The 23,274-nt window shown below is 33.1% G+C and overlaps 2 protein-coding genes across 5 annotated transcripts; both read left to right on the plus strand.

The window, feature by feature from the left end:
* Positions 1-1,353: 1,353 nt before the first annotated feature.
* On the plus strand, positions 1,354-16,084 carry LOC106792286 (rho GTPase-activating protein 190). Of its 4 annotated transcripts, none has more exons than XM_014758600.1 (24): positions 1,354-1,636; positions 2,582-3,301; positions 3,365-4,275; positions 4,364-4,573; positions 4,787-4,798; positions 4,955-5,141; positions 5,223-5,338; positions 5,475-5,627; positions 5,709-5,947; positions 6,035-6,236; positions 6,328-6,495; positions 6,605-6,856; positions 6,934-7,112; positions 7,199-7,382; positions 7,459-7,646; positions 7,737-8,156; positions 8,239-8,478; positions 8,558-8,752; positions 8,842-8,894; positions 8,972-9,350; positions 9,436-9,567; positions 9,685-9,735; positions 10,051-10,147; positions 10,240-16,084. In XM_014758600.1, exons 2-24 carry the CDS (start codon positions 3,131-3,133, stop codon positions 10,436-10,438), a joined length of 4,938 nt encoding a protein of 1,645 aa, XP_014614086.1. In that variant the 5' UTR covers positions 1,354-1,636; positions 2,582-3,130; the 3' UTR covers positions 10,439-16,084. The 4 variants fall into 4 exon arrangements, with proteins under 4 accessions (XP_014614086.1, XP_014614088.1, XP_014614087.1 ...); XM_014758602.1 differs by having other exon boundaries at positions 7,477-7,646; XM_014758601.1 differs by lacking the exon at positions 4,787-4,798.
* A 2,482-nt stretch (positions 16,085-18,566) lies between these two features.
* On the plus strand, positions 18,567-22,162 carry LOC106792287 (potassium voltage-gated channel protein Shal). Its single transcript, XM_014758604.1, has one exon. It carries the CDS (start codon positions 21,028-21,030, stop codon positions 22,144-22,146), a length of 1,119 nt encoding a protein of 372 aa, XP_014614090.1. The 5' UTR covers positions 18,567-21,027; the 3' UTR covers positions 22,147-22,162.
* The last annotated feature ends 1,112 nt before the right edge of the window (positions 22,163-23,274 follow it).

The raw sequence follows: 23,274 nt of genomic DNA on the forward strand, positions 1-23,274 counted from the left end.
TGAACTAATAACTGTCAATTATGTTATTAAGGTTTTGTTCAAAATAATGTGTCTATCGAATGCATACAATGAATTAGATGTAACTAATTTGTTCAAAAATATTTATATTTTACTATGTATACACAATAATTATAAAGTATTCATATCCCATTGTTATTAATAATATTGAGTTAATATACGACACATGCAATTAAAAATGACTTTATTAGAAGGTCACGTAATTTAATTAAACTTGATAATCATATTATTAGACAAATTTTACAAATTTATCGTTCAATCAAATTGTTAAAGTTTGTTAATTAAATGCCAAAAAAGTGTTGATATTCTACAAAAAGTATTTTAATTCTACTACCTGAGACTTCTTTGTATACGATTATAATAAAAATTATAAGATATCAATAATCGAGAAGTAAAAAATACAGAAATGATTATAATCATTTATCAAATTTGAATGCTGCGCAAATGAAAGTAGCGAACAATGTGACTATAATGCGATTGGATACCTAATTACCCGCGGTGATCACGTGATTTTAAATGCATTTGTCGTATATAGTGTGTAAATATTTTAACTTATTACAAAAAAACATTTTAAATATACTATATATTTTATATAAACTTACAAACTTTTTTCTTATAATGTGAAAAATTGATTTAATGTCCATTTAAAGAAATATATTTACATAAATATTGTCTTTATCCAAATAATTGAGCGCATTAACATTATTAATGTATTACTATCGGCATATTTTGAATTATTAGAGGGCGATACTATCGTTTGATAGTTGGGATCATTTCTGCCGTAATTTAATACAACGTATTTTAAAATATTGCTTTGCTGTTGAATTTATATATTTAACCTTATCATTAATTTAATAAAACGTCTGTGTTTAAAAATTTCTTTTAAAACATACAAAATGGTGAAGAAGCAAAGATACACGAAAGTTAACTTTGCTGAATCTGAATTGGACAATCTTACATTAGTTGGTCCAATCAGAATCTCATATAAAACCTTACTCAAATATTTTTTTATATTACAAAATTTATTTCCAAAAGAATAAAAACGTTCATTTTTTACGATATTTAATCAAATTCGTTTTTTTTTCTCTTCATCGAAGTGATATAATATATTTATTAATTTTTATTTATTGCTCAATACAAGAGAATAGAAGATTTCTTTATTAATATGTAATAATACTTTATTTCAACAGATAATATTTATAATATTTCTATTATTTTTGTAATTCTTTTCTTAGTTGTGCAAAATTAGTAGTTAAAATAATTTAATGTTGATACGATCCTGCCCAGGATAGCATATTATATTGTCGTTATTAAAAACATCAGTCGTAGTGTGCCCACCCACCAAGATGGCTCCTTTACGGTGCAGTACTCGAAATTTGACGTGAAGTTATTTACACGTCTGGAATTTAACATTGTCCAGAAAAGTGTTAGACATTTTTTGGTGCGGCGTGTATGGAGAAAGAGAAGTTAAAAGAATATACGCATGGTAAAAAACGACTAAGGTTCTATCGGATTTTCAAAAAGTATCAACGAAACGGCCGGTCGGCTCGTGAGTTAGCTCAAAGAAGAAATATATGTATCTGTGTCTTTCATGAGGGTATAGCACATCAATTTTAAGGTATTCACGAAAAAAGTATTTTCATATGAAAAAAAATTAATTAAAAAAAAAAATAAGATAAAAATAATCGTCTTCCGTTGACGCGTGACGCGTACACGATGATCTTAAGAATATAAAGTTGATCTCGTCAAGTGTATAACTTGGCATATTAAAAACGTATGTACGCGCAATCGTCACTATCAAAATTCAGCGCGGATGTGTACATTGCATATTGATCTATTCATAGCTGTCAATCATATTTCGAACAAATCCTTTTTCGCGTGTGTTAATTATTTTTTTGATGTGTGCGTTTCGATGTAACGATTCAATGATTGCACGTAATAAGCTTGACGAATGGCGAGGACCGTTCACGACTTAGGCACGCAGCAACGTGTAACGATTTATTTTTCTATTATTGCTTTCTTACGTTTAAAAATTCGATTTATTTTGATATCTAAAATTTTGAAAAGACTCGTCTTGCGAAACATATTGGACTTTTTGTTTTGTTTCTTCGAAATTATCCTTCTGCCAAGATATCGACTATTTTACTTTTTAACGCGATAGATATAGTATTTTATTAATACTAACGCAATCATCGTTATATTTTCAGTTGAAAAGAGAACAGTTAATTTCTATTACATTTACATGTAGGCGTTTAATAGATATTTCATTTATTAATAATTATTCGTATGTGATTGTAAAAATAATGAATTGTTAAAGAGTTGGTTCATGTGTGTTGGCCTTTATAATAAATTTTAATAGAAAAAATGAAATATTTAAAATATTGAAAAAACATATGAATAATTGGTCTAGAACATTATTAGTGTTTGATTTTTTTAATCAGATTAGGATATTTTGTATAATTGTATTTTGCTTCTTTTTTTCAAATCTTTTTATTCTATCTACTTTATTATCTTGGTTAATCATTGTTAGATATATCCATCCTTTTGTTTTTATAATTTTCAGATATATGTCAGCAATTCTAATACGTACCATCATTTATAAAAGATAATCATTTCTGAAATTATACCGATATTGAAACTCACTGTTTCATACATAGAATTTTTAAAGCTTGAGATATGTATATTATCAAGGAATGATTATATGACATTATTACTGGCAAATGTGGAATAAGAATACCGTGTTGATAAAGTGTAAATGAAATCTTGGCAAATGTTATTTAAACATATATGCTCATACAAATTTTTTGATACTATATGTGAAATTGCGTTGTTGTGATGACATATAAGTATCAAGTGCGAAAAAACAAATTGAAGTAATAGAATATATTAATGAAGATGTTACCTAAAGAAAATTCTTCTGGTTTTCATGCATGTTTGTAGATCTAATATTATGATCAAAAATATGCAAACAAATTCCTAATAAATATAAGACATAATACCATTTACTTTTAAAACATATAAATATGTCTTGAGTAGCATTACTTGAGAAAAACATAATTTATTTTCAAATTTGAAAATTGTCCAAGTGTTATAATTGTACATTATTCCAAAAATGGCAAGAAAAGGTGATAATATCAAGGCTATAAATATTGCGGTTGTTGGACTTTCTGGCACAGAGAAAGATAAAGGACAAGTTGGGGTTGGAAAGTCATGCTTATGCAATCGTTTTATGCGCTCTCTCAGCGATGATTATAATGTGGACCATATTTCAGTATTATCACAGGTATTGTAATATATATAATTATAATTTTATATAAGTTCATTGATTATATTATATGTTTTGCAGTCGGATTTTAGTGGCAGAGTCGTGAATAATGATCACTTTTTGTATTGGGGTGAAGTAATGAAGACTCTTGAAGATGGTACAGAGTATCAATTTCAAGTAATAGAGCATACAGAGTTTATAGACGATGCATCCTTTCAACCTTTTAAGGGTGGTAAAATGGAACCTTATGCAAAAAGATGTGCAGCCACTAAAATTACTAGTGCTGAAAAACTTATGTATATTTGCAAAAATCAATTGGGTATTGAAAAGGAATATGAACAAAAAGTTTTACCAGACGGTAAACTAAATATTGATGGTTTCTTGTGTGTATTCGATGTAAGTGTTGTGCCTAACAGATTAATTGAAAAACAAGTTGAAATAGTAGCTAACATACTAAATAATTTAATGAAAACGAAAAAGCCTATAGTTCTTATCACAACTAAAAACGATGATGCAAATGAGCAATATGTTAAAGAAGCAGAAAAGTTGGTAATGCGCAAAGAATATAAAGGATCTATATTAATAGTGGAAACTTCTGCACATGAAAATATTAATATTGACCTGGCCTTTACGATCGTAGCACAATTAATTGATAAAACTAAAACACGCAGTAAAGTGATTCCTTTTGCGGAGGCAGCTAGAGCAAGGAAAGAATTATTAGATACATCTACTGAATCTTTGCAAAGATTAATCCGTATACATGTTACTGATTTTCGTGCACTATGGTCACAAGCATCCAAAAAACTTGCACAACATAGAGAATTCTCAACTTTCATAGAATTATTTGGAATTGATGCGACGCAAAGATTATTTAGAAGACATATTAAAAAGCTAAAAGATGAGCAAGTGGCAAAGAAGATTCAAGGATACTTGGATATGCTACCAGGAATTCTTCATGAATTATGTCCCGATATATCAAGTTTAATTAACGAGTAAGATTTTATTTTTTTATCTCTAACTTTATTTTTAAGCAAGGTTAAAAAAATTAATATAATTTTATTACAAATATTTGTTCACTAGGGAATGGTCTTCTGTACAACAATGTATAAAAGAACATCCTGACTTTCATCGATATTTTTATGAGTGTCCCGAGGACATACCTTGGATTGATTATGATTTTGGAGAAAATAATAGCTCTAAAATTCCTTATGACGTTTTAGAAACACCAGAGGCTGAAACTGTTTTTAAAAATCATGTTAATGCTTTACAACAGGAACAACGTCGATTAGAGTAAGTATTGTAATGTAATGGAAAATAATGCTTCGGTAAAAAAATGTGGAGCCAAATATAAAGCTGATACATATATTCTTAATCTTATACATCATTGCTTAATTTTGTATATGCTTTTGTTGTGATTATACAATCATTTAGAATTTAGACAATAATATTCATCCGTAATATATTAATGCTTTGCTTCATTCTGGGTGGCGTTTCTTTGTGCAGACTTCCAAAAAGGTAATCTATGCTTTAATTTACTGCTTATTTATGTACTATATAGTTATAAGCAGATCTTAACTAGCATAATGACAATAAAGATGTTGCTATTTTCAAGTTCAATTAAATTTGGTTTTGAATTTAATTGGATCTTATGATATATAATTATTTTATTAGATGGAAGAAACAATTTAAACAGTTATTAGAGGAAACTGGTTATGTTACCCCTGGAAAACAATTATCTGAGGTTCGAGTACTATTTATGGGTAGAGAATGTTTTGAAGCTCTTTCTCATCATGATTGTCAGGAAATATATGATCAACATCAAAAAGAAATAATTGAAAAAGCAAAACATAATTTTCAAGTATGTATTGATATTATATTATATGATCATAAATAGTAAAATCTTTTAACTCTAAATATCTGTCTCTTTTTCTCGTTGTAGGAGTTATTGTTAGAACATGCCGATTTATTTTATCACTTCAAGAGTATAGCTCCTTCTGAAAAAATTACACAAGATGATGTAAAAGAAATTACGGACGCTTTACTAGATGATTTTAGGTTAATAATCAATTTAAATATAATAGTATTTTTTTAAATTCTTTTTGAAGAATTTATGGTAGAAAACATTTATTATTATTATTATTATTATTATTATTATTATTATTATTATTATGACATAAACATTATCATACAGGTATAAAGCTCTAGATAGATTACATCAAGATAGGAAGTTAATGCTATTCCAACACTTAGGATTTGTACACTTTCCTATAAGAGAACATTGTCCAGCATATCCAAATTGCATGGATGCACTTATTGAAAGGATACTTGGTACAAAAGCTCACAGGTAAAATGAATCTATCACATACAATATAATTTTCTTTATATAAAATAAAGTTTATTTTAATATATTGTTATATTATTACAGACCTTCATCTTGGAATCATAGTAGCCAGTGGCAATTAACATCAGATAATAATCAACTGAATTTAGTTATACTTGGGTGTAATGGTTTAGGCGAGGAATTTGCCCGTGAAATAAGAGCTCAAACAGATGACGATGAAGTAGAAATTGATTGCCAATTATACACTTTGGGATATAGAATTATCGATGGTGATGTAGGATTACCACACAATTCTTTTACCACATCAGATTTCATGCCACATGGTATACAATAATTTCGTTATAAAATTTTGTTATACTTAATTAATAATATTTAAAATATGTGTTTTTTTATATTTGATTTTATTGCAGGATCATTTTGTATATATTCAAATGAGGATTCGTTCGAATACATCCGTTCATCATTAGAGAAAACATTACTTTCAAATTTAGAACAAGAAGATAGATTACCATTTCAAGGATTACCTATTGTTATTATGTTTTTACCGGAATCAAGTATCGATGATATTGAAGCATTGAGACTCAGGGAAGAAGGACAAAATCTTGCTGATAGGTATATGAGCTTAGAAAAGTTTCTTTTTCTAGTATAATTGAATAATTAGGTTGTTTATCCATATTTTTGGTATTTATTATTTATGCTATAGTTTGCAGTGTCCTTTTATCGACGTTTGCATAGATTTAGAACAAGATAAAAGATTTCCGACAGCTTTGGTGAAAGATGCGCTACAACAACTTATACAATCTATAAATCATCGAGCTGGATTTTTGAATATTTACCAAAGTGTTATAGAGTGTTTTGAACCAGATATTAGGTAATTTATTAATTATAATAATTTAAACATATATATAATTTTATAAGTTACAAGTTATATATATTTAGAGAGAAAGAAATTAGAACTAAAAGTAAATTACTTATTGCAGAATAATAATGTGTATGTTCTGCGGAGATCCTTATTCCGTGGAAAATGTTCTTGGACCTTTACTCAGTCATCAGTGTTGTTTTCTTAGCGGAGAAAGATCTATTGTATTGGAAACGTTTTTAGGGGAATCTAAACGTAGAGTTGAAGTTACTATTTTGAGTTTTCATGGAGCAAATGCATTTAGAGACGAACTTGTACATGGTTTCATATTGGTCTATTCAACAAAGAGAAAAGCATCTCTTGCAACTCTTAAGTGTGTATTATAATTGATTGAATATTTTTCTGCAGTTATTATACAGTTGTTATTATATCTATTAAAATTATTTTCAGTGCATTTTCTATGAACATACCAAATTTACCAATACAAATTATGGCTGTGACTGATACTGGAGGAGCCAATGCCTTTTTTAGTAATGATCTGAGTCATTTACTTATCACAGAAGGAAATGCAACCGCAGATAGATTACAAGCACACTTTATGACATCTGCATCGAGTTGTCAACAGAAAAGTATTATTTCATTTAAATAATATAATTTTATTATTAACATTATATATTTCGGATAAAATGTAAATTTACTGATTTTATGATTGCAGCTGCTTTTTATACGCCTTTTTTTAAAGAGGTGTGGGAGAAAAAACCAGAGATTGAACAAGCATTTAATATGGAGGAACCTGGTAATATAAATGATAGTGGTGAGGGTACATTAGAATATTCCGCTTTACATCCAATGCCACCGCCGCGACATGAAAGCTATCATCTTCAAACCCCAGATGATGGGTAAGTAATCTGAAACCTTTTAAATTATCATATTAGTTATATCTTTTCTATAATTCTCAAATCTAATGTGAAGCAGTATGTCTGTAACTTTCAGAAGTGGTTCGGATTCATTTGAACAATTAACGCCAGATGGTGATCTTGGAGATCCAGGATTGACTGAAACATTTTCTGATAATAGAGCTTATCCAAGTGATGATAGTGATGTTTGTGTTGATGTTTTTCAAGAAATGTTGAAAGCAGCGAATATTACTAACAAGTTTTCTGGTTAGTACTATAAGAGAATAACAATATACCGGATATCACAGCTAATTTTGAATTTTTTATTATTTACATATACATTTTCTATTCATATAGGATGGAAAGATGTAAAAGAAACGTTCATGCATCAAGATGGAGTAACAAATAGCTATCCTCATAGAGCTTTTACAACAGGTAGACGCCATATTTCACAAGCGAAACCACGACCGAAAGGAAATAGTCAAACGCTTAAGCAGCCTGGAAAATTAAATTTAAAAGATTTTTCCAATGTAACAGATGCTATAGCTAGAATGACAATAGGTGAAAAAGATGAGCATGGTCCTAAAGTAAATTTGGGTCATGCTCCTCTTGCTACTCCCGAGTTGGTAGATCTTGGATCTGAATATGCCCAGGTGAAAGATGTTGTTCCTAGTTTATATTCTACTTACGACGGTGATTATATGTATGCATTAGTACAAGATTCTGTTGGAAACAACAAATCTAAATTACGACATAGACGTGAAAAAGGACAGCCATGTAAGCATTTTTTTTCTTTTAATGCATTGTATACATGATAATATATAAAATAGGTATATTTATCTTTGTTATTTATTTTTAGCTTACAGTGATTCTGATTCTGAGTGGAGTTCTTTGGAAAGACAAAAAGTAGTAGATGCTTTAGGAAAAGTTAATAAGAAACCATTAACGCATAAAAGGATACGTAAGAAACGTATTGCTATACCAGTTGCAACTCCAAAAGTTCCATCATTGGCAAGTATGGGAAGTGGAGATGGTATTGCAGGAATGAATTATAATCTCAAAGATGATAAACATTGGAGAATAGATCCAGTAGAAAGAGGTACGTTTACTTTTTTACGTTCTATTAAATAAATAATCTGTATATTGCTATATTATGACGATTTAATTTGATGCATCAGTATCCAGTGAAACTCCAGATAGTTCTGAATCAAGTGATCCAGATCAAGCGATGAGGGCCAGGAATAAGCGACATTTACATGCGGTATATAGTACACGCAGATTTGGTAATTCATTACAGCAACAGCATTCAGCAGCAACACTGCAACATCCTTTTAATGCAAAACATATGGCTCAAGATATGTTTAGTGCTTCTTGTAAGTAATTTATAAAATTCATCCATTTTATTTACTTTTAGAGAAATTTTAAATAAAGTTTTAATTTAATAATTTTTCTAACGTTATAGATGATGAATCGAGTCTAGATGTTTCATCTCCGCGAGAAATAAATTCTCCTAGTGTAAGTAAAGTGCAACAATATAAAACGGTTTTAATTTTAAATATAAAAGTATATTTATATATATCATATTTTTGTAGTTTGGAATACTCAATAAAGGTAAAGAAGGTGATAAGTCAACACGAAAAAAAGATAAGCAAAAAGCAAAAGAGGATGAAAAATTAGAGAAGCGTAGGCAAAAGGAAGAAAAACTGAAGAAACACGCAGAAAAAGAAAAAGAAAGGGAAAAGAAAAAGCAGGAGAAAATAAAACAAACAAAAGGATCTAGTGGAACACCAATTTCAGGTCAAATACAACCAGTGATAGAAGATTTTGCCCAAAGTGAAACTAATCGGATACCATTGTTTTTGGAGAAATGTGTACGGTTCATTGAAGATGAAGGGTTAGATTCAGAAGGAATATATAGAGTTCCTGGAAATCGAGCACACGTTGAACTTCTTTTTCAGAAGTTCGAAGAAGGTATTTATAAAATAGATTTAATGAAAATATTTTCAGTGGAAATCCTTATTATTTGCAAAATTCATGGAATTTTTGTTAATTACAGATGGAAATGTGGACATTCATTCTTTAGACATTCCTGTAAATGCAGTCGCAACAGCATTAAAAGATTTCTTTTCCAAGAGGTTACCACCACTCATTGATAAAGAGCGCATGAGTGAACTCGAAGACATATCGGGTGAGTAATTAATTATTGCAATATTATATGAACAAAACGATTGGTTGATTTATAAGAAAAATATACTTAAATGTTATTTGATATGAGAATGTAGAGCTATGTGTGTGCTTATATTAGGTGCACGTGGCATCAGTAAACCAATGTCAGCGACTTGCATGAATATGGAAGGTTAGTATCGCCTTTTTTTTGGAATATTAATATACGCGATTGTTATAATTATTATGCTTCTCTAAAATACGGTTAATGCAGAACAAACATTGCTTGTTCTTTCTTTCCTTTGTCTTAATGTCAATATTATTATTATAATTATAATAATTATTATTACTATTACTATTACTATTACTACTATTATTATTATTATTATTATTATTACTATTATTATTATTCTATTACTACCACTATTATTGTTACTGTTATTGTTATGGTTTATTATTATATACTAATTTTAGGAATACTATAATACAAACATATTTATGGTTCCAGATCGTAGTTGCAGACTGCTAGCTTTACGTTTGATGCTTAATAAATTAAATCCAGTAAATTTTGATGTACTGAAGTTCATATTTCAACATTTTGTCAAGTAAGATTTTTTCTAAAATTATTCTGTATGTTCGATGTATTTCTTTTTTGTACACGTTTATTTATAATTATTATTTATTTATGCGATTACAGAGTGGCAGAAAATTGCAAGTTAAACAGTATGGACAGCAAAAATTTGGCCATCTGCTGGTGGCCCACATTATTACCAATAGAATTTAATGATCTTGGTAGATTTGAAGCTATGAGGCCATATTTAGAAGACGTTGTGCAAACAATGATCGATCAATATCCTTTTCTTTTCTGTGGAGAAGAGGCTATCGTAATGGTGTAGTGAAAGATGTTATTGCAGGAATTTTTGGTTGTGTAAACAAAACCGAATCTATTTAAAAGTTAATATTATAGTTCTCCTCGGAGCTTGTTGCTTCTGAAAGAACCTGATGCATGCTAACATGTTATCAGTGACAATTACACGGAATGATTGGTTTCATTATAGTTTATAATATTCTTTTCGATGTAGTACACACATAATACGATTAGTTTAAGTAATGCGACATAAAAGACCGAATTTATTTAAATCTTGATTTATATTGTTTATAATATATGACCGAACGGAATAATCGAATAATGATCCTAGGACGGCTGTTTATACATCGGTTAATAATGCAAGTAACTATGTCAATCCATGTGTCATAACAGTATGCATGTATCATGTTGGATGTATCCAAAACGATGTATTTATTACTACGTATTAGATATAAGACTTGATATTTAATAATATCACATAATTGTAATGTCAAAATTGATGTTGCTTTTTCATGTAGTTTAAGTATCATATTGAATTATTTTACTAATTTCATAGAAAAAAAAGGAACTGATATTTGTCGAGAAGGAATTGGGGACGCACTTTTATTAGACAGAGTACTTATATCATTTTTAAGCGCATTATTTATTATAATATGACTTTTTTTTCAGTAATATGGTATCATGTTCAACATTCTCATGTAACGTTCTTTCGATTGTATTATGAAATTAATTTTACTTTATTTGAACAAAAATGACTCTCCAAATGGTATTTCAAATCATATAAATTTGATTTCAAGTAATGTTCAATAAGCTGTATGGTGATATAATCAATATATCTATTCCGTCTAATTGAAAACGAAATATTACATGAGATTACGGAATTTATAAGTAAGCAGTAATAATGTCATACAAAAGTGTTAAATTGTTAACAGTATACTTATACGAGGCAGACTTTGAAAATTTAAAAACTAGCAGATTTACAGCAATGTTCTTTAAATAGATTTAAAGTTATCTAGGTAATTATCTCATTTCTTCAAACAGAGGTGTATATAGAAATATACTAATGTAAGATATTAAATTACGAACAACCAAGGTGAACTATAGAGAAATACTTTTAAAACGAAAAATAGGTTGAATAATAGACTTAATTTTAAAATTATTACAAATTATAATTTTTGTCAGTGATACTTATGAAATGTATCAATCTCTTTAAATGTTACTTACGTTATTTGACAAAGTGTTGGTCAATAAGTACCAACATATTATTAATGAAACACAGAGAGTAATGATTAATTGATTCGCTGATTCTGACAATTTGATAATATTAATTAAAGATATATAGGAATTATTTCTTTCATTTATCATTTCATTTTTTGTTGCTACAATTGTGCCATAAATAAATCCGTATGTTAGGAATTTTAATAATCATACCTTTTTGGCGAGCCATATTTCGAAGTTGTACGTCGTTTAAGTATATATAAAATCGAACGAAAATAATGAAATATCGTTAACGTTAAGGTTTAAGCTCATTGAATGCCAACATCAGCACAATTTTTCTAATTCGAAATATTTATAAAAAAAAAAAAAAAACCAAGATTTGCATAAAGAGCATCGAAGATAATTCATTGTTAATTTTTAATTCGTAGACGTAAATTTGTATCACGGCCGCGATATTATAAAAGACACGTTAAATCTTTTTTGCAAGACAAAATCGCGACAAATGGCCGCATGTTTCAAATACACACGTCTGACGAGTGCATTTATAAAAGAACATTTTTAATGATAATTCTATAAATGTGTGTGCATGTATGTCTCGCAAGCACACCTAATGAGCAGCGAATCGTACATTCCCATTTAGTAGTAATCAAATTTTATACATTCGTATGTACTTAATTATATAATGTTGTGATAGGAAGCAAGGTGTAGTTGGTACGCACGAGATCAAAAAAGCATGGTTACAAATTCACAAGTGATCATTGCATATCGCAAGTAATAAGATAGATATTGAAAAGTAATCATCCATCTTAGCGATCATGAACATTTTAAAGATATTTGACGAATACTCCTTTATACTCATCAAAATAAGTATTCGATACGTGTGTCCATCATCATCTTGTTTTGTGACCGAAATAAACTCACTTTTCTACGATAATGTCCGTTTAGGATTCTGCTTTAATAATTCTTTCGCGCAACTGGACATTCAGTCACGACGCGTTTCGGATGATGGGATATAGTCTCATTAAAAGTAAAATATTAAAGGTAAATAATTATCAAACTGTCGTTGCCTGTAATATAACATGGAAACGAACGAATAGTGATCGATTTGTTTTATTTTATTATTTGTTTTTTTTTTTTTTATTTATTATGTAGACTGATGATGATGTGCGAATGTATTATAATTGTACAGTTGCGCCGAACGTCGAAACTTAAATATAAAAAACAAAGCGTCTGAGTCCATTTTTCTTCTTGGATTTCGATCTTTCGACAATCTGTTTTTTTTTATTCTTTGACTTCTCTTTTTTCTTCTAATCACATATAGACAAAGCAATTATTATTATTTTCCTGTGTGAAACATTGTTTAATGCACGCAAATCGATTTTCTTTCATCTACGATTTATCGACGATTACGTTTTGCGATGCGTATGTCGGCCTAAAGCGTATACTTTAATCGCTTTTTTGCAAACGGTCTGATTTAATATTAAATTAGATTGCGATTAGATATACGAGATACATATATATATAATGTGAACAAAACGATTCAACAATCACAACGAGTATCATGTAAATCGTAGTTGCATTCAATCGCCGATTTAGATTTGTCGCACTGTTTCAACAAGTCTCCAAGTTACGATGAGTACGTTTTCCTTCTTTCAAGAAAACTTGTGTATTTATAAATGTCATCGTTATAATAAATTATAACGATTTTTGTAAATAATCCATATACATACTATATAAATATAATATTATACATAACGTGTAAATGGACGCAACCCTGTCCTCGTTGTATCAATAGCTATATTATTATTGTATATGAACGATGGGAACCTTTGCCAATTAAAAGTTTCCTATACTATATGTTCCGCTTTGTCTACCTGTGTGGGATCACTGATATTGTTTCAGCAATTCTTTGCTAAATGGTTCCATCCAAAATAGAAGAAAAAAAAGAAAAGAAAAAATAACGCGAAACGATAACTTATTTAAATAAATTACTTTTTCATGCGCAGCTTCGCGTTGCGTTGGTTTACCGTCAATTTAAACTCTTGCAGGGATTCGTATGGGCATCATAAAGAAAATCATTTTGCAATTCGGGTTTTACTGTCAGGAGATATATATCATACATAAAAGAAAAATAGAGAAAAGAAGAGAAAAGAAAAGTAGAAAAAGAATAACACGCTTAAAGTGAGGCGAAAAACACGTTTCAATTCTCGGACTCATTTATAAAGACATACATTCGAAATCGATAAGCGATCGCACGGATCGTCTATGTGGTTGACATATAAGAAAATCTAAGCGTATTATACATAGCGTTAATAGACATAGGTATAGGATTTCTAATTTGCGCGAAGTTATGAAATTTTATACTGACGACGCTGCTGAAAACTTCGATATGTCTTAAATATAATGTTTAGCGAACGATCAAAAGACGCAATCACTTTTTAAAGTCGTATTATATAAGTTAACAAGAAACAAAACGAAAAAAGAATGGAAAACTGTGTGATTAGTGTGCTTGCGAATGAGTTATTTGAGGTATAATGAGAAGAAATGTGAATGTAAGTAAATGTACGAACAAAAAGGAAAGGAAAAAGGGTTAAATAGTTTTGAGTGTTCATTCTCGAGTTTATATTAACGCTAAAATTTAATATAATTATTTCACCATATATATTCTCCTTCGTTTCACCTGCTTCAAAAAATCTTCGTTTTATGAATATTTTATGAAACGAGCTCAAGCGCCGAATTACTCGAGTAACATTTACATAGAAATATTTGCTCAAATTTACATTCCACGTCACTTTACTTCCGATGAACACTTTTTCGATCTCTATTAAACATATACAAAACGTATAGCGATACTGACAAATATTTCGGTAATTTATAACGAAACAACGATCGTAATCGTTTCGCATGCGATCTGCGAAAGAATCGATCGAAAACTCTAAAGAAAAAGAATTTTACCAACATATTATATATAACGTAATTTCAAGAAGTTATATGTATATGTATACGCATATACATCCAACATGCTAAATATTATAACAGTCAAGTCTTTTCTTTCCTTACTTTTTATTTTTGTAGATTTATTTAATTAATGCAAATATTATTATTGATCGTGGATTATACATTCATAAAAACAGAGAGGAAAGATGAATGAATTGAAATCTGTATTACGATATAAGAAACGATATTTCTCGATTCTGTGCCACGATGGTATGCGAAGATATACATATATCATATATATAATAAAGGACACACGTTGCAACGAAAATCGATCGACGAAAGATGCAGCGACCGGATGATTGGACAGGAATAAACAGCTGTATCCGTTTGAATGATCAATTTACTCGAAGATACATAAACTATGAAAAGCTATACAAACTATATAGTCTTATAAGATCGCGAACGAACGATGTATCTGGATGTGGCATGTAATTTAGTAATCCACGAGTATTCGCAATCGATAATTGTAATGACGCTTTTTAATGTGTATATAATTGTTGCTTATGCTATAACGGTTGTCATTCATAATCGACGGTTGACACGAATTATTGACGCTATTTACGAGATGAGAAAGAAAAAGGAAGAAAGATGTCGAGGGGAAGAAAAGAAAAAGGAAGACAAGATCTGTGAGAAGAGAAGTCTGGTGGTTCTAAGAAGAAATGGAAAAAAACAGGAAGAATAAAGTTTTTCGATGTGCTTTCATCTACCGGTCGTACTGACCTTTCGTATTGACTTTATGAATGCAAACAATTTTGGAAGAACGAAAAAAAAAAGAGTGAGAACGGAGCGTTGCCGTTTTCGACGCTCGTACATATAACCAATGTACAAAATAATTACGATATAAAGTATCGAGCTTTACGATAGATTCGTTATGTGACTTCATGTGACGTTTTTTAATGAAATAGAATAGGTTAAAGCGAGAAGTATGCATTATGTTATATCACTTGCTACTATTAAAGGATTATCGGTTTTCTTTTAGTATTACGAATTGTAAGATGACCAATCTCTCTCTCGATTTTAAGAAAGACGTGAAAAGCTTCGGGGGGAAGAAGTTATTTCATATAGATGATTATTAATAAAGTTTACCGTCCTCTTTTTTTTCAATAATCGGCCTACTTTTCCTCCGCTGTGCTATCGTCGTCGCAATATCATTTTGGTTTTGACTCTTGCTCTTACTTTCATAGATTAGAATAGGCAAAAACATTTAAATATAAGTTTCGCGTTAAATAATAATCGTGAGAATCTTTCGTAGAGCTCGACGAGTATTTAATATGTATGATCGACGCGTCGTGTCATATCCGCGTACACGAGAGGAGAATGAAAGAATCGAATGCATTACGACATTTGCGAAGATTTAAGAAGAAAATGAGAAGTAAGCTGAAAATACCACAAAAAGTATCGATGTCCAAAAAGTATTTAAAAAAATAAAAATCGTCTTTATGTACAATTTGAACAGTAAATCTAGTTATTTCTTCGCCATCATTTTTCGTTATACAACACGAGACGAAATTAATTTTATTCCTAATCCGAATTTTCGTTAATTTTTATTCGCATATAAATTTATTTTCGCGAAAGATAAAAATCGCGAAATTTAAAGTTTACATCGCTATGACTTTTTTTCCCGTTTTCCATCTTGTCGATTATATACATACATACATACATTCGGTACTTACAATCCAATCTTTAGCAACGTACAAGATTATGTGTAATATGCAAAGATTAATTAAAGTTTTAAGTCTTTGGTAAATTGTTTTTACTTCACATTTTGCTTATAATATCGTGCAAAGATTATCAAGAAAGGTTTAAATTACCTATAAATCAAAATTGCATAACAGCCGTCTGCGTTACATTATACTTGGTTGACTAAGGCGGTCATTATCTACTTCCACTTTTTTTTCGCAGTGTCGGTCGCATAAAAAAGTAATTTTCTATTACCAGTAGGGGACCAGATATATTTTCTTGTACACGATGTTAATTTCCTTCTCTCTCATCGCGTATAGTCTTATTTTAAATTAATTAAATAAAAATACTAAGTTCCTCTCTCATCTATTTGTTGCATCCACTAAAAAAATGTTAAAAGTAACTTGACAGACGATTCCTATTGCCGAGTATATTATAAGCTTTTTTCAATTAACGTTGAGGTTACCTAAATATATCACAAGTTATTAAATAATTTCTAATATGATTCTTAATTATGGTACATACTTACAATTAGAGCATTTTTTCAAATGTAACCGCGAATTTTTCTTTGAAAGAAATTTCGATCTAATGAAAAATTTCTGTCACCTTTTCCACAATTTATGTCATTTATGTTTTCCTCGTGATTTTTTATCTTTAAAGATTGGCGAAAAATTAAGAACACAAAATTATTCACCGAATAAGATCCAACTGATTCACATACGTTGGCCATGCGAAGGAATTGGTAATTAGACATGTCAAACGTAATTAAAAAATCAAGTTTCTCTCTTCCTCTCTCTCTCTCTCTCTCTCTCTCTCTTGAATTTCTTGACAAAAAAACTTAACAATCATCATTAATAAAAATTAGATTTTTTTTTAAATTTCTGAAAGTCTATTTTATAATACATTTAAAGGGATATCTAAATCAATATTAAAAACAGCGCAGTAACACTTATATTTTCTTTTTTTAATTTTTATTACTATCAAAAGTCCATAGTTATACGGCACGTTCTCGTTTAGAAAAAGAGGCAAGACGGACGGAAAAGTGGTTGTAACTTGTAATATTTTGCAACGGTGCTCTTAGGGGACGTTACCGACGTTGTTACGGGAGTGTACACTCACATTTTGAGGCTGCACTCTTTCGCACGTTCATTAGTGGCGTAAATTTACCTGGCGGCGAGGCATAGTGCTCTTCTCGTTGATTTCAGTCATCCAATCTGGATATACCGACGTCACCTCTTTTTTCCCGTCTTTCGTCACTTGTTTTTCTTAGTGACACCGTTACGTAAAGGGAGGAGAGAGAATGAAAAAGAGAGAAAGGGATAGAAAAAAGAGAGAGAGAGAGAGAGAGAGATACGTTTTCCGTTCAGCGGAGATAGTTGATGAGTAGAATATAAAGGAGTACATACTACACTATGAAAATTACATTCAAAGTTGATTCGTCGTTCGTTCGAGCGAGTACATATGTAAACGGCCATCGAATACCAATTCTCTTGGTTGCAATCGTTTTCCCTCTAATGAATGAAGTCAAGGAATAATTGGCTTGTCTGATGCAGAATGTCATCGAGTTGGAAAGAAGCGCGCTCGCTCAAACGTAGGTTTCTGAGATAGAGTGACGGGAATAAAGGAAGAATGACTATTTAAGAAAGAAGATATCGAATTTTGCGCTTGAGATAGATCCTCGAAAAGGAGAGAGAGAAAAAAAGAAGGGAAGAAGGTGTTGTTAAGATCGGCGAAAGCAAGGGCGAAGCAACCAACGAAAGCTATAAGAGGAAGAGAAACAGGGTGAAAGGAGGGCTGGATAGAGGGTAGTGTGACGTCATCGTTAAGGGGTTGCCCGGGCAACGAGAGTCGTCCGGCGCTTTTGGAAGCCGTGGCGCGTCGCCACCGGCGGCGTACCGTAAAAATCAATTTAGATGTCGGCTAGGAGAACAAGCAAGCTAGCGAGCTAGCTAGCTGGCTATCTAGCTATCTAGCTAGCTAGCTAGCAAGTACTTGAATAAGAAAGCGAGCAAGGAAGCGAGCAAGGACCGACAGACAGAGTTAACGGTAATCATCGGCTCTAATTGTAAACTACATTTCGTCGTCACTCGAAAAAAGTCAAACCGAGTCGAGTTTAGACGAAGTGAAGCGAGGCAAGAAGAGCCTAGGCGAGTGCATGGTTCTCGTCGAGGCGTCGAGCTTTACGCGGCTTTACCACCTCCCTCTTTATTTCTCTCTCTCTCTCTCTCTCTCTCTCTCTCTACATCTCATTCCCTCCACCTTTAACCTCCACCATTGCTACCGTCAGCGTCAACCACCACTGTGCCGCGCCACCGGCACCAGCGGTAGCAGCGCAAGCACCGAAAGCTCGCCGAGTTCGGAAACGTTCCGGCAGTCGCGAGTGGTCAACTCGTTCGAGCGGGTTACACAGAGAGAGAGAGAAAGAGAGAGAGAGAGAGTGAGAGAGAGGGTGAGGGTGGGAGAGGGAGAGAGCGAAAGAGGGAAAGAGAAAGACAGAGAGAGAGAGAGAGAGAGAGAGAGAAGGAGAGACTCGTGCTTGCGATCGTGCCGCGCACTAAAGCACGTATTTCCGAGAGCGTGAGCTGGGACGCGCAAAGACGAGAATTAGAACGCAAGAACGAAGAGGAATAAGGACCAAGACGATTTTACGAGAAGAGGACGAGACGTGACGACACGAGACCAGACGAGACAAAATGAAAAGGTGTCGGTGACGCGGACGATAAATAATTTTTCTAATCGAAAGACCGTACGACGACGCGACGACAAACGTATGGACGTCGAGAGGACAAAGAGGAGGAACGCTTTCACGATGCTTTCGGGCATGCGGAGCTTTCAGCTCTGACATGCGTCGGGAGAGGACTCAAGCTCGCCGACACTCCTGCCGCCGCCGCCGCCGTCGCTGCTGCTGCTGCTGTTGCTGCTGCTGTTGCCGCTGCTGCTGCTGCTGCTACTACTATTGCTGCTATTCTTCTTCTATTACTAATAATACTACTACTACTTCTACTATTACTACTTGTGCCGTCAAGTTTTCCTTCTACGAGGGTTTTCTTCAAAGGCAACGACGACGACGACGACGACGACAAGACGACGATATATCGTCGAATGAGAACTTCCTGGGGATATTCGGCTCAGTCGGAAATTCACGCGAGTGCTCGAAGACGCTTTATCTAGGAGTTGCCCGATAGATCTAAACGCGACGTCGACAGAGAAATTGCTCTTCTTGTTTTAATTATATACTTATTATTATATTTTTTCCGCGATAACCAGCAACGTCTTTCGATACGCCGATAAGTTAATTACGTGAAAAAACTACGATTAAAGAGAGAGAGAGAAAGGGAGAGAGAGAGATAAATATTGCGCGCAATCCGTTTGAGCACTTTACGATTGGAAGCTTATTACTTTTCGTATGACGAACGGTTAATAAGATCGTTAGAAAGATAAAGATAGAATGAAAGAGAAAAAGAGTAAGAAAGAAGGGCTCTCGTAATTTTAAACACACGCGTTTGAGCCCTTCGACTATCTTTTTTCATTGTGCTACCCGACGCCGTCCTTCATCGTCGTTCTTCATATTTTGTATCCGTCGAGACACGCCGAATTATATATCGACTGGAGGAATTAGTTTCAAAGGGTGCATAATATATAGAGATTTGTTCTTCTTATCGGTGATGATCCCAAGAGTGTTGCTCTTAAAGAAAATACGCTACGTAAATATTAAACGACATTACGTATCGTACGAATCTTGTGCGATCTGCAAGCTTTCTCAAGCATGCTCTTGACGAGATCGAGGTGATGAGCGATATTATCACGAGTGATATCCTGGTTGATCTTCGAGATCTTTAAGATCTAAAGATCTCTTCGTCCTGACGGAAGTTCAATGTGAAACTTTGAGTATTAAAAGACGATTCGTTCGAATATGACGTCCGTTTTCGTTACTATTATTTTTACGTGAAAAGAGAAAGGTGAAAAAGAGAAAGATAGTTGAGGAGATTGCAGCTTGCCAGCTCGGTAATAGAGAATGTAGTCGAGAAGAGAAGTATAGTAAACTATCAATCGAGGAAAGGACTCGTTTCGAGAATGCTGGAAGACGAGTTCCTCCAGTGTTTTCGAGAGTTTAGCTGGCCGAGTCTGTTTAGTTTAAGGACGAATCTTCGTCAAGTTCGGTCTTAATGCCTGAACGGTGTGACGATCGAAGAAGAAGAAGAGGAAGAAGAAGAAGAAGAAGAAGAAGAGAAGAAGAAAGAAAGCAGAGGAGGAATGCAGTGGTATGATGTTGAGTTTCGAGGTCGATCTCGAGTATAATAGGATAGGGAATCGTGATATCGTCGTGGACGGCGTCGTTTTTGACGTTGTTCTCGTCGTCGACGACGGACCCTTACCTTTGGGAAGAAAACATTGGCAGCTTTCGGACGCTTCCATTGTCGTCGATAACCTTGGTGAACGAGGAACGGCGAGCGAGAAGCATCCTCGAGCATATGATGTGTGTGAGCTTCGTTAAAGATTCTAGAAAGGATTTTTTAATAAAAAGCAGCAATTTTGGTGAGTTCAAGAAATAGTGATCGCAGGTGGTAGGTGATAATAGGAAAGAAAGAAGGAAAGAAGAGCGAAAGGGGAGAGAGAGAGAGAAAGAAAAAGGGGTAGAGAGAGAGAGGAGATAGAGAGAAGAGATAGAGAGAGATAAAGTGAGAAGGAGTGAAATAGAAAAGAAAGATTCCACCGTCGAGCATGGCCTCGGTGGCAGCGTGGCTGCCATTCGCCCGTGCGGCGGCGATCGGTTGGGTGCCGATCGCCACACACCCACTGCCACCGCCGCCGATACCAAAAGATCGTCGTAAAGCAGACGACGAAAAGCTCCTTATCAATGTAAGCGGCCGTAGATTCGAGACCTGGAGAAATACCCTTGAAAAGTATCCGGACACGTTGCTCGGTTCGAATGAGCGCGAGTTCTTTTACGACGAGGAGAGCAAAGAGTATTTTTTCGATCGCGATCCGGACATTTTTCGTCACATATTAAATTATTACAGAACCGGTAAACTCCATTATCCAAAGCACGAATGTCTTACGAGCTACGACGAGGAGCTCGCTTTCTTCGGCATTCTCCCGGATGTGATAGGGGACTGCTGTTACGAGGATTATCGCGATCGCAAACGCGAAAATGCGGAACGTCTGATGGACGACAAATTAAGCGAAAATGGCGATCAAAATCTTCAACAGTTGCTCGATATAAGACAGAAGATGTGGCGGGCCTTTCAAAATCCGCACATTTCAACCGCGGCATTGGTTTTCTATTACGTTACTGGTTTCTTCATTGCCGTGAGCGTGCTGGCGAACGTCGTGGAAACCGTACCATGCGGCAATAGACCGGGTCGCGCGGGTACACTTTCATGCGGCGAACGATACAAAATCGTGTTCTTTTGTCTCGATACAGCCTGCGTTATGATATTCACCGCCGAATATTTGCTCAGGCTTTTCGCCGCCCCTAGTCGTTGTAAATTCGCGCGATCGGTGATGTCGATCATCGACGTAGTCGCCATACTGCCCTATTACATCGGTCTCGGTATAACTGATAACGACGACGTTTCCGGCGCTTTCGTAACATTACGTGTATTTCGCGTATTTCGAATCTTCAAGTTCTCCAGGCACTCCCAGGGACTCAGGATTCTTGGTTACACCCTCAAATCCTGCGCATCCGAGCTTGGCTTCTTAGTATTTTCCCTCGCCATGGCCATCATCATTTTCGCTACCGTCATGTTCTACGCAGAGAAGAACGTCGACGGTACCAATTTCACTTCGATACCTGCTGCCTTCTGGTACACTATTGTTACGATGACTACGCTGGGGTAAGTTTTTCATATTTTTCTTCTTTTTTTTCTTTTACATCTTTTTGACTACCAATCTTTCGGATTTTTTATTCATGAAAAATTAAGAATTCTTTCCTCCAAATGGGATTAACCATTAGTTAATGAAGTATTCAACGTATTCATATCGTTTGATGATATTCCAATGAAAATGTTTCTTTTTATTTTCGTACAACAAGTGACATTAATTATATACGATTTGAGATCTTTATATTAAATATCGCGATCATGATATTAGTCCAGTAATAGAGTTATCTTTAAATCTACGGAATCTACATAATGAACAAGTAATTAATATTGTGATATTTGTAGAAAGAATTGTTGATAAAAAATAGATCAAGTATAGGTTTTTAAATTTGATTGAAGTAATCTAAGTGGATGGATCAATAGGTTCTTGTTTATTTCTAAAAATACGAATCCTTTCGCAAATATATGTCCGAGCGTATGCGTTTCATGGGAGAGAATGTACTGAACTTTAAAGTAATTGGCTCTGTGCAAAGCGCCTGAAGGCACCGCAAGCCGAGGTCTCAGAGATAATTTTAACGGAGTCTATTGTCAACCCTTTTATACCAAGGGGCTTTTGCATTTTGTTAAATTCTTCTAGAAAAAGCATCATTTCTAAAAGCTGTGAAGCGATTCTTTTTTTTTTTTTTTAATTATCACGGTCAATTCTTCTTTTTTTCAATTCTTTTATTTTTTTTTTCATTTAAATTTACTATAGGTAATTCTACATTTTCGACCAAAGTCGTATCTCTTAACTGACACTTTATAAGAAAAAGACTGAAAACTACTTTCTACTTTTTCCTCCAAGTGATCGTTAACTATCCGTTCTTTTCTTTGTAAGGTAAAGGGTAGATAAATGAAGAAAGGGAAGAAAACTAGTTTACCTTGGTAAAGTAATTTCTTTTTCCTTGCTCATTTATTTTCTCGAAGTAAATTTCATGCACTTGGTCATCATATTGAAAGAAGAAAGAGAGAAATAAAGAAAAGAAACACCGTTAATTTCTTCAGATGTACACACTTTCGATTTGAAGAGTTCTTCTAATCTTTATTGACGAGTCGATAAAGTCTCTCTGGGAAAGCTGATCGCTTGAGCGCAAGTCTGGCCCTTGAT

The sequence above is a fragment of the Polistes canadensis genome, unplaced genomic scaffold (genome assembly GCF_001313835.1).
Source record: "Polistes canadensis isolate GaletaPanama2010 unplaced genomic scaffold, ASM131383v1 scaffold_401, whole genome shotgun sequence".
Taxonomy (NCBI): Eukaryota; Metazoa; Arthropoda; class Insecta; order Hymenoptera; family Vespidae; genus Polistes; species Polistes canadensis.